At 26.6% G+C, this 17,317-nt stretch overlaps 1 protein-coding gene across 1 annotated transcript; it reads left to right on the forward strand.

Moving 5' to 3' along the window:
* Window positions 1-15,712, forward strand: LOC122509460 (intraflagellar transport protein 172 homolog). Its single transcript, XM_043623569.1, has 11 exons — window positions 1-192; window positions 296-439; window positions 594-706; window positions 919-1,104; window positions 3,283-3,852; window positions 4,136-4,686; window positions 7,226-8,334; window positions 10,447-11,007; window positions 11,151-11,594; window positions 14,082-14,405; window positions 14,497-15,712. The coding sequence occupies exons 1-11, from the start codon at window positions 154-156 to the stop codon at window positions 15,661-15,663; spliced, it is 5,208 nt and encodes a 1,735-aa protein (XP_043479504.1). The 5' UTR covers window positions 1-153; the 3' UTR covers window positions 15,664-15,712.
* The last annotated feature ends 1,605 nt before the right edge of the window (window positions 15,713-17,317 follow it).

Here is a 17,317-nt window from a genome sequence, read left to right on the forward strand (position 1 = left end):
TTCTGTATTGTTGCTAAGCAACTAAAATTCAATACAAAACTAAAAACATGGCTGTTCCTATCAAACGTGTCAAACACTGTCAAATGTTAAGAATTTAGTATTAAAAAAATACTTGTATTTGTTAATTATTAACTAATTTTAAATTTTAATAAAATGTTGTTAAAATATTTAGGATCTATTTTATCAGCTCAAGTAAGTAAATTATTAATGGTTATTTAATATTTAAAGAATTTTTTAAATTATTGAATTTCACTTAAGTTTTCGTCTATTTATGGATTTTTTTACTTTCACTTAGGATCAAGAAAATAGAATAGCAGGAATTGCCTGGTCGCCAAATAATTTAAAGTTGGCTGTTGCTTTATCGGATCGTACAGTTTATTTATTCGACGAACAAGGTGTCAGGAAGGATAAATTTTCCACAAAACCTGCTGATCCCAGGGTAAAAAAAACAGTGACTTTGTTTAGAAATTCTAATTATTTTTGAATAAAAAAATGTGGAAATTTTTTTTCTACATGAAAAAAAATTGGAATATCTAATTAAAATTCCACAAACTCTAATTAAAATTCAACAAAAGTTAATTAAAATTTTACAGTTTGGTAAAAAAAGCTATCTTGTCAGAGGAATCGTATTTTCGCCAGATTCAACAAAAATTGCCATTGGACAAACTGACAATATCGTTTACGTTTATAAAATCGGAGAAGAATGGTAAAAAATTTATTTCAACTAAAATAATTAAATAGATCCTAAATTTAATATTTAGAATATTTAATTTAATATTTAGACTATTTAATTTATGTTCAGGTTAACTAATATTTAGAATATTTAATTAATATTCAGGTTATTTAATATTAAAAAAAAATTTAATTTATAATTAGGATATTTAATATTTAGAATATTTAAGGAATATTTACCTACAGGGGAGAGAAAAAAGTGATTTGCAACAAATTCAATCAGTCATCGTCAGTGACTTGTCTCATTTGGCCTTTGGAGGGTCCGGTTGTTGTTGGATTAGCTGACGGCAAAGTTCGAGCAGCTTTAGTGAAAGCAAATAAAGCTCAAACTTTGTACGCTGCTGACTCGATGACCATTGCATTGGCTACAAAGTAAGAATCCTTATTTGAATTCATTAATTATTTATTGAATTTTTTTCCAAGAAAAAAAATACATTTCATGTGACATTCCACGATTTTTTTCGAATTGTTAACTATAAAAGTATTCGACAAATAATTTATAAATAATAATATTATGACAGTTCTTCAAAAATTAAATTATCTACAAAAAAATTTTTACAAAAGAAAGAAAAAAAAATTATTTAAAATAAATTCAATTTTATATTTTTTAAAGTTCAATTATAGACAGAAATAGAAAAACTTTGAGGTTTTGCATTAATATTTGTGATGACTTCAAAGTACATAAAGTGAAAAAAAAATAAATCAAGAAGAAAATTTTTAATATTTTTAAAGGTTGCTGGAGAAAAAAACTATAAATTTACCAATTTTAGAAATTTAAAACCATTTTCAGTATTTTTGATAAAATTCCGACTTTCGAAGAATTTCTTTGCATTTTTTTTTGTAAATAATGGAGTTTAAAAATTTATTTTAATTAAAAATTTTTAATGTAATTTAATTTTACATCTGAAGGAGTTTCTTTCAAGTTCTTTTTTAAGTAATCGTCTTCGATAATAATTGAAATTAAACATTTGATTATTGAATTTCATTAAAATTTTTAGAAAATAATGAAATTTTTCTCAGAATTTTATTACAATTTTTGTAAATAATTTAATTCATTAAAGGAAATAAAAATAATCGATTTTGTTAATAATTGTAATTAAAAATTTTACTATTAAATTTAATTAAAATTATTGATACAAAATAATATTTTTTTAAACAATTTTATTAGAGTTTTTGCGCAAATATTTAAATTCTTTGGAAGAATATCTTTCAAATTTTTGAAAATAATGTATTTTTTTAAAAATAATTTTAATTTAAATGTTTGAAAAGAATTGAACTGAACAAAGAATTTTATCAACTTTTTAAAATAATCGAGTCTGGTTAATAATTATAATTAAGAATTTTGATTATTGAATTTTATTAAAATTGTATTGAAAATAATTGAATTCCTGAGAAAAATTTTATTATTTAAATTATAAAAATATTTCAATTCTTGCAAAGAATATTCCTTTTCATAAAAATAATTTGAATTTGTCTTCAAGAATTTATTAAAATTTTAGAAAATAATTAAATCCTTTCATGAAATTTTTTTAATATTGTACTGTAAATAATTAAATTCTTCCGAAGAATTTTATTATTCATAAAAATAATTGAATTCTTACTAAGAATTTTATTGTTCATGACAATAATTGAATTCTTTCGAAAAATATTATTAAAAACTTGAAAGAATAATTGAATTCTTTTGTGAAATTTTATTAAAATTATATTGACAATAATTGAATTCCTGCATAGAATTTTACTATTTATAAAAATAATTGAATTCTTGAGAAGAATTTGATTATTTATGAAAATAATTGAATTCTTGCCAAGAATTATTTTTATTTATGAAAATAATTGCATTATTTCGAACAATTTTATTAAAATTTTTTAAAATGATAAAAAACAATAATTATGTATTTAATAAGTGAATTTTTAAATTTTCAATCGTAAATTATTCAAAAATTGAAGATTATATTTGGAAATTAGAAAAAAATTTGTAATTTGAATATTAATAAATTAAATTAAATTGTTATTATAGTAATTTTTTGAGAGAAATTCAATGGTCATAAAATAAAATTAGAAAATATTTAAACTTTTTTTTTAATTTTTATTTATTTTTCTTCAAAATTAACAGATTTTAAAATCCATGGCTAATTTTGTAGAAAAATTAATTTCTATCAATTTTTAAGGGAAATAAAATTTCTAAAAGGGTTAAAATATTTTCTGAATGATTTTATTTTATGATCATTGAATTTTTTTCAAAAAATTACTATAAAAACAATTTTTTGGAATAATTAAATCATTTTCATGATAAATAATTAGAAATATTGGCAATTTCTCTTCTTAAAATTGACACAAACATAAACTGAAATAGTTTTTGGCTCTTTCTTCGTGGAATGTCAGATAGAAAAAATTTAATTTGATAATGAAAGTGTTTAAATGTATTTAAGTGATTGAATTAAAATTGAAATTGAAATTGAATTTGAAATAAATTGAAATTGAAATTAAAATTAAAATTGAAGTAAAAAGAATTTAAGAACTGAATTTAATATAAAGAAAATACTTTTTAAGCACGAGAGGAACGGGCTTTCTATCAAGCCACATCGATGGAAGTATCATAAGATATTTTGTATCCGACGATGGAAATATGGAACCAGTTGGTCGTGTACTGGTGCACAATGTTCCCGCGTACAGTTTAGCTTGGCCTCAAGGACACATTTTAGCCTCGGGTTCCGATAAGAGAATAACATTTTACGATTCTCGTGGCAAAGTGGTGAAATCACTGGACTACAGTCGTGAACCAGGTGAAAAAGAAATGACAGTCGCTTGTTGCAGTCCCAGTGGACAGAGTGTCGCCGTTGGTTCATGGGACAAAATTCGCATCATCGACTGGAGTCCTCGACGTTCAGTCTGGGAGGAGGCGAATTGTCGAAATCTACCCAATTTCTACACAGTCACGGCGATTTCCTGGCGACGAGACGGTTCAAAACTCGTTATCGGCGGTCTCTGCGGTGCTGTCGAACAATTCGAAACAATCCTTCGACGTTCAATAATCCGCGGCAGTCACGAAGTCTCCTACGTTGGTCCCAGTCAGGTCGTTGTTCGTCGGCTCGACAATAAGTATCCTCCAGTGATCATCAGGTAATAATCTAAAAAAAGGAAATTTATTTATTATCTAAAATAAAATATAATTGATATAAATTTTGAATTATACTAAAGTTTCGAACGATTTGTTCTTTTGGTCGGCGGCGATTCACTTGACAATGAAGTAGAAATAAATAAAGCAATTGACAAATTTAGAAGTGAAAATGTTCCATTTTCACTTCAAAATTTGTCAATTGCTTTTTTATTTCCTGTGATTATCAATGAAGTAAAATAAAGTAAAAGAAAATGAAAGAAATAAAGTAAAAAAATCTATTTACAGATCCCAAACCGGAAATGAAATAGAAGACGTCAAGGTGATGGGCCGCAAGGATAATCACATAGTGGCAAGAACATCGGCTTCATTATTAGTCTGCGATATCGATTCAGGCCTATTGAGTGAAATACCATGGAATCATAAAAATCATAAGGAGAAATTTTTCTTCGAATATTCAGCAGTTTGTTTGGTATTTTTGAACGGGGAATTGAGTGTCATTGAATATGGAAAGAACGAAATTTTGGGATCAGTGCGAACTGAAGCTGTCAATCCGAGAGTGGTGAGTGTTCGGGTCAATGAGAGGAAGGTTCTCGGGATGCCATTGAATAATCGACTGGCTTATCTACTCGATTCGAAAACAATTCGCGTGGTAGATCTTTCGATGGGTACGACGCTCAATATAATTAATCACGACACACGGGTCGATTGGTTGGAATTGAGTGAAACTGGTCATAGAATTCTTTCACGTGATAAACGAGGAAGACTTTGGTTGTGTAATGATCAAGGCGGAAGGGATTTGCTTCTCACTGGAACTGGGTTTGCATCTTGGGTACCTGGTAATTTATTTCTTAGATTTCGATATTTAAGTTCAAATCGTATTTCGATTTTTTCTCTTTTCGTATTTTTTTCCTTTCGTAGTTTTTTCTTTTTCGTATTTTTCCCCCTTTAGAATTTTTTTTCTTTTTTGCATTATTTCCGTTTACGTATTTTTTTTCTTTTTCGTATTATTTCTGTTTTTATATTTTTTTTTCATTCTCATATTTTTTTCTTTTTTCAAGCTTCACATCATCTACTAAAACCTACTATTTAGTATTATTTTTTAAGATTTCCCAATATTTGGAAAATTTTTTTAAACTTGTGCTTCTAAAAGAAGATTTTACTTTTATTTGAATTTGCACTACTTTAAATCCGCCAATAGTTGAAAAAAAACAATTGAAGGGCTACATAAAATAAGGGGACGAACGCGAGGCTTGGAAGGGATACTACCAGTCGGGTAGCAGTGACAGGCCTTGAGCCGCTCGCTGCTACCTGACTGATATTATCCCTTTCAACCATGCGTTCGTCCCCTTATTTTATGTAGCCCTTCAATTATTCTCAAAAATGTATCTTTTGAAAAGATTCAATTATTTTCAAAAATTTTCGCATGACTTCAATTATTTTCATAGATAATAAAAGTTTCAGAAGAAATTCAATTATTTAAAATACAATTTTCAAGAAAATTTTTTAAGAGAAGACAATTATTTTCAAAAATTTTGATAAAATTTTGTTTATAAGAATTAATTTATGTTCAAGAAAATTTTTATTGGATTCCTCGAAAAAATTTTCGTAAATAATAAAATTTCATCGCAAGAGTTCAATTATTTTTTAAATATCAATTAAATTCTTCACAAGAATTTATTATTTACAAAAATTTTTAATAAAATTCTTTGCATGAATTTAACTAATTTTTATAAATAAAATTTTTCAGTGGAATTCAGCTATTTTGAATATAATTTTAATAAAATGTCTCTAACAAATTCAATTTAAAAAAAATTTTTTTAAAATTTTAAAAAATTTTTTTTTTTTTTTTTTATTCAATTTTTTCTTAAATTATAAAATTCTTCGCAGGAATTCAATTAATTTTCATAAATAATAAAATTCTTTTCAAGACTTCATTTAATTTTATATTTTACATAATACAATTTTTCACAGAAATTCAATTATTTAAAAAAAACTTCTATAAAATTCTTCGCAGAATTTAAATTATTTTTAATACAATATTAACTGAATTCCACGAAAAATGCAATTATTCTTAAAATTTTTATTAAAATTCATCGAAAGAAATCAATTATTTTCAAAAATGGTGATAAAATTCTATGAGAATTTAATTTTTAGAATTAATCAATTATTTTGTCAATTATTAATTTTTGTATTTAAATAATTGAATTCTAGAAAATTTTTCTAATAAGAATTGATTTAAAAATGAATGTCAGTTAACATTTTAAATAATAATTAAATATTAAAAGTATTATTGTCTGAATTTTTAGAAATAATTGAATTATAAAGGATTTTTAAATTAAAATCCTTGAAAATTTTAATTGTTGCAAAACTGTAATAATATTTAAATATTTATTTGACAAAAATCATTGTTTTTATTTTTCTAAAAACTTATTAAATGTTTCAATAATTTTATTTAAAAATTATAGAATAAATATTAAAATCCATCGCAAGAATTCAATTATTAAATTCTTCACAAGAATTTATTATTTTCCAAAATTTTAAGAAAATTTTCGCATGAATTCAATTAAATAAAATTAAGTAAATTAAATAAAATAATTAAATAAATAAATTAAATTAATTAATTTTATTAATTTTTATTAATTTTTAATTACTTAAAAAAAAATTTTTCAAGAAAAAACAATTATTTTCAAAAATTTTGATAAAATTTTGTTTATAAGAATTTAATTATTTTCAATATTTATACAATTTTTATTAAATTCCTCGAGAGAATTTTCGTAAATAATAAAATTTCTTTCGAAAAATTGTAATAAAATTTTATGAAGTTGGTTAAATTGCGGGAATTTTTTTTTTAAAATTGTATTAAATTTTCCTATTAATTGGAAATTTTGTCAAAATTTAAAACGAGTTTTTTTAGTTGTCTAATTTAATTTTTCAATATCTACTTTTTTACTACTTATTTCAATCTGAAAGATATTTTTTCCTTTTTTCTATTTTTCCCCTTTCGAATTTGTTTCTTTCTCATATTTTTTTTATCTTTTCGTATTTATTCCCCTTTCGTATTTTTTCCTTTTTCTATTTTTTCTCTTTTCGTATTTTTCCCTTTTCGTAGTTTTTCCTTTTTCGTATTTCTTCTCTTCTCGTATTTTTTCCTTTCGTAGTTTTTCCTTTTTCGCTTTTCTTCTCTTCTCGTATTTTTTCCTTTACTGTATTTATTCCTCTTTTGTATTTTTTTTCTTTTTCATATTTTTTCTCATTTAGCATTTTTTCCCTCTCTTTTTTGTATTTTTTACCCTTTCGTAATTTTTTTTATCGTTTCTTATCTCTTCCTTTTTCCAATAAAAAATTTATTTTGAATCATTTCATGAATTTTTTCAGAGAGCGACGTAGTGGTTGCTCAGTCAGGTCAGACGCTAGCAATCTGGTACAACGTGGACGCCCCGGAGGCGGCAACATTGCTCTCAATTCGCGGCGAGGCAACGGAAATAATTCGCGAAAATGGACAAACTCAAGTGCAAGTGGAAGAATTGGGAATAAAAACATCCTATCTGTTAGACGAAGGTTTAATTGAATTTGGCACAGCACTACACGACAATGATTTCGGAAGAGTCGTCCTCTTTCTCGAGGAATTCGGCGATCGACCACAAGCCGAGGCAATGTGGGAGAATGTTGCCAGAAATGCAATGAGTTCACGAAATTTCCTGATAGCAGCGCGATGTTTCGCGGCACTTGGCGACGTTGCTCGTTCACGATTTCTCCAGGATGTGGTGAAAATAAGCGAGGATTACGCCCAAGAGAGTGGAAACGAGGCGCTGGCGAGTCCCGATTGTTGGGCGAGACTGGCAATTCTCAATGGGGAATTAAAAACCGCCGAGGCAATTTACCTTGAGCAGAATGAATTGGAAAAGGCGTTGGAGATGTATCAGAAGTATTGGCACTGGGAGGATGCGATTACTCTCGCACAGAATCGTGGCTGGGAGGGAGTTGCTGAATTGAGAGATAAACATTTGAATTGGTTGCTTGACAGTGGACAGACGGCGAAGGCAGCGGGGATAATTGAAAATAATAATCCTCGAAAGGCGATAAAATTGTACCTTGAGGCTCATCGACCTGGACGAGCTGCTAGATTGATATTGGCGAATGAGGATTTACTGAATGATAATTCTTTGGTTCATGAGATTATCAAGGCACTCAAGTCGACGTATCTCATGGAATTGGCGGGCGAAATTTTCGAGAAGACTAACGATTATCCGGCGGCAATTAAGGCTTACGCTCAGGCTGGTGTTTTTTCACGAGCTCTCGATCTCGCGAGGCAAGCAGAGCCGAATTCTGTCGTGAGTCTCGAGAAAGAATGGGGTCATCATTTGGTCGAATCTGGTCACTACGATGCTGCGATTAATCATTTTATCGAGGCCGGTGAGACGTCTCTTGCTCTAAACGCTGCCGTCAACGCTCATCAGTGGCGGAAAGCTCTGCAAATTATTCAGGTATTATTATTTCAATTATTTTGAGAACAAATTCATTTTGACTTTGAATACATAACTTTTATTATTTATTAAACATCTATTATTTTTAAGGTCCTAAAAATTGAAAAATAATTATTTATCAAAACTATTCAGAGTTGCAACAAAAATTTAATTTTGGTTTCTCCTTAACTTTTCCATGATTTCCAGACAGAATTTTAACTTTTTCCCTGACCCTGAATAATATTCTGATTCACTCCCAAAATAATTAGATGCTCAAAAAAATTTTCTATTACATTCATTTAAACTTGTATTATTTTATTTAAATTTTTGAAAATAATTGAATTTTTTGCGAAAAATTTTGTTATTTATAATGATAATTGAATTCTTGACGAGATATTCGTTAAATTTTTTTGAAAATAATTGAATTTCTACGAAGAATTTTATTACTTTTAAAAATAATTGAATTCTTGTGATGAATGTTGTATTAAATTTTGTTTAAATAATTGAAATTTTGCCAAGAATTTCATTAAAATTTTTTAAAAATAATTTAATTCTTGAGAAAAGAATTTCGCTACCTATTTATAAAGATAATCTAATTCTTTACGAGAATTTTAAAAAAATTTTTAAATAATTTAATTTCTGCAAAGTATTTTATTACTTTTCAAAAGAATTGAATTCTTGTGATAAATTTTAATATTTATCAAAATAATTGAATTTTGGCAATGAATTTTTTTAAAATTCCTTAAAATAATTGATTTTATGGGAAGAATTTTGTTGTTTATCAAGATACCTAATTGAATTCATTTTCAGAAGTATTTAAAAATTTTCGATAATAATTGATTTTCTGCGACGAATTAAGTAATTTATGAAAATAATTGAATTATTACAACGAATTTCATAAATTTATTGACATTTTTTTTGAGGAATTTATTTAAAATTATATTACGTTATTTAAATTTTTGAAAATAATTTAATTTTTGGCGAAAAATTTTGCTATTTATAATGATAATTGAATTTTTGACGAGATATTCGTTAAAATTTTTGAAAATAAATGAATTTCTACGAAGAATTTTACTACTTTTGAAAATAATTTAATTCTTGTCATGAATTTTATTGCTTTTGAAAATAATTGAATTTTTCGCGAAAAGTTTTGCTATTTATAAAAATAATTGAATTCTTGACGAGATATTCGTTAATATTGTTGACAATAATTTAATTCTTGTGATAAATCTTGTTATTTTTTTAAATAATTGGATTTTTGACGAAAAATTCTGTTATTTATAATGATAATTGAATTTTTGACGAGATATTCGTTAAAATTTTTGAAAATAATTGAATTTCTACAAAGAATTTTATTACTTTTGAAAATAATTGAATTTTTGTCTAAAACTTTTGCTATTTATAAAAATAATTGAATTCTTGACGAGATATTCGTTAATATTTTTGACAATAATTAAATTCTTGTGATAAATATTGTTATTTTTGAAAATAATTGAATTTTTGTCGAAAAATGTTGCTATTTATAAAAAACATTGAATTCTTTACGAGATATTCATTAATATTTTTGACAATTATTGAATTTCTACAAAAACATTTATTACTTTCGAAAATAATTAAATTTTTGTGATGAATATTGTTATTTATGAAAATAATTTAATTTTGCAAAGAATTTTATTAAAATTCCTTAAAATAACTTAATTTCTGTAAAGAATTTTGTTATTTATCAAGATAATTATTGCGTTAAACGTTTTGAAATAATTAAATAATATTAAAAAATTCATTCTCGTCATAAATAGAAAAAAATTTATAGTTTATGAAACAAAAAAGACACCAAAATTCTGAATTTTCTTATGAATTCTAAAAATTAAATTTTTTCCAATACAATAAAAATTCCTGACTTTTTCCTGATTTCCCTGAATTAATTTCTGTTTTAATTAAATAATAGAATTAACAAAAATAATAATAGAAATAAAAGAAATAATAGAAATAGAATAAATTTAAATATAAAAATTAAATAAAAATTTGTTTGTTACTTTAATTTCGAAGGTAATTGAAAACGACGAAATGAATAATAAAACATAGAATAAATTTAAATAGAAATTAAATAAAAATTTGTTACTTTAATTTTTAAAGGTAATCGAAAACGACGATCCAGAAATAAGAAAGCAGTGCGAGAAGCTCGGCGAGTATTTCGCTTCGGTGGGCGACAAGAATTTGGCGGAGAGTCTATTTCTCCGCAGCGGAAAACCGCATCGTGCTGTTGAGACACACATAAAAGCGGGCGATTGGGCTCGAGCGCAGGAAGTCGCATTGGGTCAGATGGATTCCGTCGAGGCAAATGAAATTCTCGCCAATCATGCAGAAACTCTCAAGGCTTCAGGTGATTTGCGACACGCCGAAGCATTGTACATCGCAACAGGTGATCACGATTCGGCAATTGCAATGTACAGAAAAGCCGGGCATCGTGCCGATATGATTCGTCTTGTCGGCAAATACAGATCAGATTTACTTCAAACGACTCATGCACACCTCGCTCGAGAATTGGAGGCTGTGGGGAAAATTCGCGAGGCCGAGGAGCATTTCCTGGGAGCTGGCGACTGGAAAGGCGCCGTTACTGCCTACAGAACTGCAAACATGTGGGAGGATGCACTGAGAGTTGCCAAACGTGCCTCGAGTGAAAAAGCCGCTCAACAGGTGAAAACTCGACGAAAGTTTTCCTTTTCTTCCATTTTTCGTTTTCTGAAAAAGAAAAAAGATCCTGTTATGAAAATTCCTTTCTTATTTGATTTACATTTAATTTTATTTTGTTTGTCTTAATTTTTTATGGCTTTTTGCAGGTTGCGCTGATGTGGGCACGAACCCTGGCACCGGAACTCGGCGCAAAATTACTGGGAAGATTGAATTACATGGATTCGTGTTTACAACTTGCGTGTGAGGCGAGTCTTTTTGAATGGGCATTGGATGTCGTCAAGTACGGAACAGCGGAACAACAGCAGGAGGTTCATTATCGATATGCAATGTATTTGGAGGACGAGGGTCAATTTGCCGAAGCAGAGAAGGAATTTATTCGTGCTAATAAAGCACTGGAGGCGGTACAAATGTATATTCATACTCGTGATTGGGAAGCTGCTGAGGAAGTTGCAAAAAATCACAGTCAAGAAGCTCTATCGCAGGTTCTCGTCGCACGGGCAGCGGAAGCTGTTAAGAATCAAGATTACAGCACTGCTGAGGCTCTTCTTCTTCGAGCGCACAAACCGGAGATTATTATCGATCACTATAAGGTAGCGTTTCTAATTTTTGATGCAAAAAATATTAACAGGCCTCGGATCGACATTAGTCACTTTAGACAATTTATTCCAATACAGGGCTGACACAAAAATTTAATTTTGTTTTTCCCTGATTTACAGATAAAATTTTTATTTTTTTACTGACCCTAAAGAATATTCTGATTCACTGTAAAAATTATTAGATACTCAAAAAAATTTTCTATTACTTTCATTTACGAATTTCTTTAATTTAAAAATTATTCGAAAACATCAATAACTTCTTTTTTAAATAAATATTCAATCATTATTATTTTTCCATAGGAATTAAGATTTTTAAAAATTCCAAACTCAAACCTTTTTGAAATTCAATAACTTATAATAATTAAAATAGTCCGAGTGATAACATCATTATTTTATATTATAAAAATATTGTTACTATAACTTCTTCAAAACTATTTTCATCATTTCAATTCAATTATTATTTTCTACAATTTTTAACTAAAATTCTTCTTTAAATCAATTATTTTTCATCATTTTTGAAAAAGTTCTTTGAAAATGTTCAAATCCATTTATTTTCAATTCAGTTTTTACGAAATTTCGATTGTTCGGAAATTCTTTAATTAAATCATACATTAGAAAATAAAAGCTTCAAATAATTTTAAAAAAATTCAATTAAACTTCTTCAAGAAAAATTAATTCTACAGAATTTTTAGTTAAAAATACGAAAAATTCAGATTTTCTAAGATTTTAATTTGAAACAATTTCAAAATTCAATTATTTCGAAAAATTCACGCTATAATGCTTTTAATATTTAATTATTATCAAAAATTTTAACTGAAATATATTTTTAAATCAATTTTTATTAAAAAATTCTACTAGAATTCAATTAGTTAATTACAAAAATAAATAATTTATTGAATAATTGAATGTTTCTTAAAATTCAATTCTCATAAAGAATTTTGTCAACAAATTTCTAAATAATTGAGTTCATTCGAAGAATTTAAAAAAAATTTTTAAGAATAATTACCTTTTTTTAAGAAAGATTAAAATTGTATTAAAAATAATTGAAATTTTATGATTAGTTTTATTATTTATAAAAATAATTCTTAAAGAGAATTTTATTATTCAACAAAATAATTTAATCTCTTTAAGAAATTTTATTATTTATGAAAATAATAGAAAAAATAAAATATAAATTTAATTTTTCGAAGAATATTTAAATCCTTACTAAGAATTTAATTAAAATTAAACTGAAAGTAATTAATTTTTTCTAAAGAATTTTACTAAAAGTCTTGAAAATAATTGAATTCTTTCAAGAAATATTTTTATTTATGAAAATACCTAAGTGAATAATTGCGAAGAAATTTATAAAAAATTTGTAAATAATTGAATTCCTGTGAAATTTTGATTATTTATTAAAACAATTAAATGTTTGCGTAGAATTTGATCAAAATTTTTTTTAAAAAAAATTGAATTCTTTTGAAGAATTTTATTAAAATAGTAGATATTGAAAATGATTGGATTGAGGAAGATTTTTGAAAATAAAACTGAAATTTTACCAAGAATTTTATTAAAATTTTTAAAAATAAATGAAACTTTACCAAGAATATTATTAAAATTTTTGAAAATAATTGAATTTTGGAGAAGAATTTTATTATTTCTAAAAATGATTGAAATTTTGATGATAATTTTATTATTTATAAAGAAAATTGAAATTTTTACGAGAATTTTTTCAAATTTTGGAAAATAATTGAATTTTTGCGAAGAATTTTATTACTTTTGAAAATAATTAAATTTCTGCCATCATTTGTTACTTCTCCAAAATTCAATTTTTTTAAGTGTTTCTAATCTAAGTTTTAAATTAATTTTTTAATTCTAAGTTCTTTAAAATTTCTAATTAAATTCCTTGAAAATTGAAATTTTATAAAATTTCAAATTGAAACCTTCTGAAGTTCATCTATTTATAAAAATTGTAAATGCTATTCTTTTAAAATTCATTTAATTTTGAAATGTTTAAGTAAAATTATTCATTGAATAATTTCTAAGTAATAATTTAATGATAGCTCTTCAAGAATTAAGTTATTTGAAATGAAATTATTGTCAGAAATAGAGAAAATTGAAGGTTTTGTATTAGAATTCGTGGTAATTTCATAGTTTTTATGAGGCAAACAAAAAAGACACCCAAATTCAGAATTTTCTTATGAATTCTAAAAATTTAATTTTTTCCAGTAAAAAATCCCTGAATTTTCCTTGATTTCCCAGATCAATTCTACTTTTTTCTGACATTTTTCTGAATTGCCTAACTTCCCTGACCTGTTAATAATTAAATTTCACAATATTTGGAAAAAAGTTGCATTTTTTGAAAAAAAATCGAAAAAAAAGTCGCACTTCTCGAAATATAGTTTAAAAAGGCGAAAAAGTCATTAGTATCCGAAGCCTGTTGATACAAAATTAAAAAAAAAAACTATTCAAACAAAAAAGAATTGAATAATTTTATTCCAGAATGGCGGAATGTGGTCGGAGGCGATGAGAGTTTGTCGTGAATATTTACCAAGTCAGGAAGCAGCATTGAGACGGGAATTGGGCCAAAAAACGTCCCAAATCGATGGTGGAAATAATCTCGAAGAAGCTCGGCGATGGCTCGAAGTTGGTGAAATTCGTGCTGCACTGGATATTCTTCTCTTTGATCCACAAGCCTCAAGAGCCGCTCTTATTCAAGCGGCAGACATTCTTTTACATCAAGCAGAACCGGACGTTGCCGCTCACATCGGCGGCGATCTCGGAACTCGTTTATTCTCCGTCGGCGAGTATGCTCTTGCTGCTCAGGTAACTAAAAACCAATCATTACATTAATTTTATCATCATTATTATTATTATTAAAAAATGAAAAGAATAAAAAAAACTCACCAAATTTCAGGTATTTCTTCAAGCGGACAGATTGAGAGACGCGATAAATTCACTGGCAGCTATTGGCGAGTGGGAGCGAGCAAAACGTGTCGTTCAAGAGCTCGCACCCGATTTGGAATACTATTTAGAGGAAAAATACAAAGAGACAATGATTAAAGAAGATCAAATGGATAAATTGGCGGAAGTTGATGCCGAAGCAGCATTGGAAATTCTCGTTCGCAAGGGACAATGGACCCAGGTATTTGAAGCGGCAAGTGCAAAAAGTTCATCCCTCCTTCACAAATACGTCGCTCTTCGTGCCGCTCAATTACTAAAATCAGATTCGCCAATTCAATCCTTACAATTGTACGTGCAATATGGCACGCCACCAATTCCGCAAAATTACAATCTCTACTATCATCTGGCGGAGACAATTCTCAATTCGGAAGAGACTCACAGTGAATATCGTTATTTATCGCAATTACGCGATATTCTTGTGAAATTTGTGAAAAATCTCGAATCCACGGATTATTTGGAGAAATTCGAAAGACTCTTTCGAGCGGCTCACTATTCGAGTTTTCGTTGTGCAATGAGAATGTATCCGCCTCTCGCGGGATTAATGGTGAAGGCGTCAATTGTTCTTTTGCGATATTCGGATATATTGTTGGCTGATCGTTGTTACTATGAGGCGGGAATAGACGCGAGATCGGCGGGTTTGAGTAGTGAGGCTTTTGTCTTTTTGAATCATTTTCTCGATTTGGAGGAGTGCATCGAGGAGGGCGATGGAAGTATTTTGGATGTGGATGACTTGAGAATGACTGATTTTCCACTCGAGGTTCCACTTCCGTCGCGATTGACTTTGACGAAAGATGAGAGGGAGGAGGTGCGTGAATGGGTTCTGACGGTGTCGGTGGATCAAAAAGTGGAGCAAGGATTGCCGACCGATCATCGTGGAACTTATACTGGATCGTTGACTAATTCTACGGATAAATCGAATGCATTGCAGGAATGTGCACTCACGGGTTATCCGATTCGTGGACCAGTTGTTAGATTTGAAGGGACGAGTTGTGTTGCCGATCGGGACGATTGGAATAAACTTGTGAGCGCTGCTCGACAAGCGCCTCCCGACTCCAATCTCAATGATATTCTCGCTTTTATGCGAGAATGGTGTGGAACGATTCCCAATTATTCCTTCTAATTTCATTAATTTCATTAATTTCATGGGAGAATTTTCCTACGAAAATAAATACAATGCTTCCTGATGAGGAAGCAAAAACAAAGATTGATACAAAAGAAATTAAATGAAAAGAAAATATTTCTTGATTTTCATCGAGAGAAAGATAAAGAAAAAAATGTAAAAAGAATAATGAAGAATCAAGAAATATTTTTTACATAGATGTTAAAATAAATGCAAATTTAAATTCAATTTTTTTTAAATTTGAATTTATATTTGCACTTATTTAATTTATTTAATATTTAATATTTAGAAATAATGAAAGATTTTAATTATATTTATAAATAAATTTATATCCTATAGAGTCAATCCATTAAATGTCGGTTAAACTCATCGCCAACTAATTATAATATTTTAATAAATATTACAATATTTTGCAAAAATGATTTTGAAGTATAAACATTAAGAAATGAAGAGCATTTTTCGGAAATTTTCTACATTTTCCAGTAAATATTATGTGCGAAACGTGGAATTTAATTTATTATTCTGCAAATTTTTTAATTCTTTTATATTTTCAAATATCAAGTTCAATTTTTTAATGAATTTAGATTCAAAATTTGAAAAAAAATTAATTTTCTAACTAATTATTATTATTTATTTTCTAAAATATTAATAAAATTCTTCACAAGACTTCAATTAATTGTTTATAAAATTTTAATTAAAATTCTCGAAACAATTCAATTATTTTCATAAATTTGTTTTTTTTTTAAATTTACATACTTTCAATTCATTTTTAATTAAATTTTTTTTAATTCTTTCACAAGAATTAAATTATTTTTTATAATTTTTTAATAAAATTCTTTAAAAAGTTTAAATATCTTTAAAAGTTTTTGAAAAAAAATCTGTAGAAAAATTCAATTAATTTCAATATAATTTTAATCAAATTCCTCGAAAGAATTTAATTATTTTAAAAAATTTTAATGAAATTCTTCGAAACAATTATTCAATTATTTCCGAAATTTTTTAAAAATTCGTCGCAAGAATTGAATTACATATTTCAAAAATTTTCCAAAAATTCTTTCAGAAGAATTAAATTATTTCAAAAATTTTGATAAAATTATTAAAAGTTAATTATTTTCAATTTATTTTTAATTAAATTTCTTGAAAGAATTTAATTATTATCTTAAAAAAATTTAATGAAACTCATCGAAACAATTCAATTACTTTCCCAAATTTTTTTTTTAAATTCGTCGGACGAATTGAATTATTTTTATAAGTTATAAAATTCTTTGGAGGAATTCAGTTGAAAAAATTCAAAAATCAAAAAAAGAATATTAGTTTTTATCAACAGTGATTAAATTAAATATTCTAAATTAACATAAATACTTAAAGATATGAAATTATAGATAAAATATTATTACAAAGTTTACCTGTCAAATATCCTAATTTTGCGATTTTTATCCATTAACTATATGAGAAAGTGGAATAAATTAAGGATAAAAATAAAAAAATTAAGATTATTTGACAAGAAAATTTTGATATTATCTATTATTTCATATCTTTAAATATTTATATCAATTTATTATATTCAATTTAGTCATTGTTGTTAAAATCCAATAATTTTCTTTACATTTTTTTCCTGAATTGTATATTTTCTTTGATTATTTTCTACTAGCTG

Source organism: Leptopilina heterotoma, unplaced genomic scaffold (assembly GCF_015476425.1).
Source record: "Leptopilina heterotoma isolate Lh14 unplaced genomic scaffold, ASM1547642v1 Lhet_60, whole genome shotgun sequence".
Lineage (NCBI taxonomy): Eukaryota > Metazoa > Arthropoda > Insecta > Hymenoptera > Figitidae > Leptopilina > Leptopilina heterotoma.

Coding starts and splice junctions, on each gene's coding strand:
- LOC122509460 (XM_043623569.1), top strand. CDS start 154: ATGTTGTTAAAATATTTAGGATCTATTTTATCAGCTCAA. Junction 707..918: donor TATAAAATCGGAGAAGAATG/GTAAAAAATTTA, acceptor ATTTACCTACAG/GGGAGAGAAAAAAGTGATTT. Junction 11,008..11,150: donor GTGAAAAAGCCGCTCAACAG/GTGAAAACTCGA, acceptor GGCTTTTTGCAG/GTTGCGCTGATGTGGGCACG.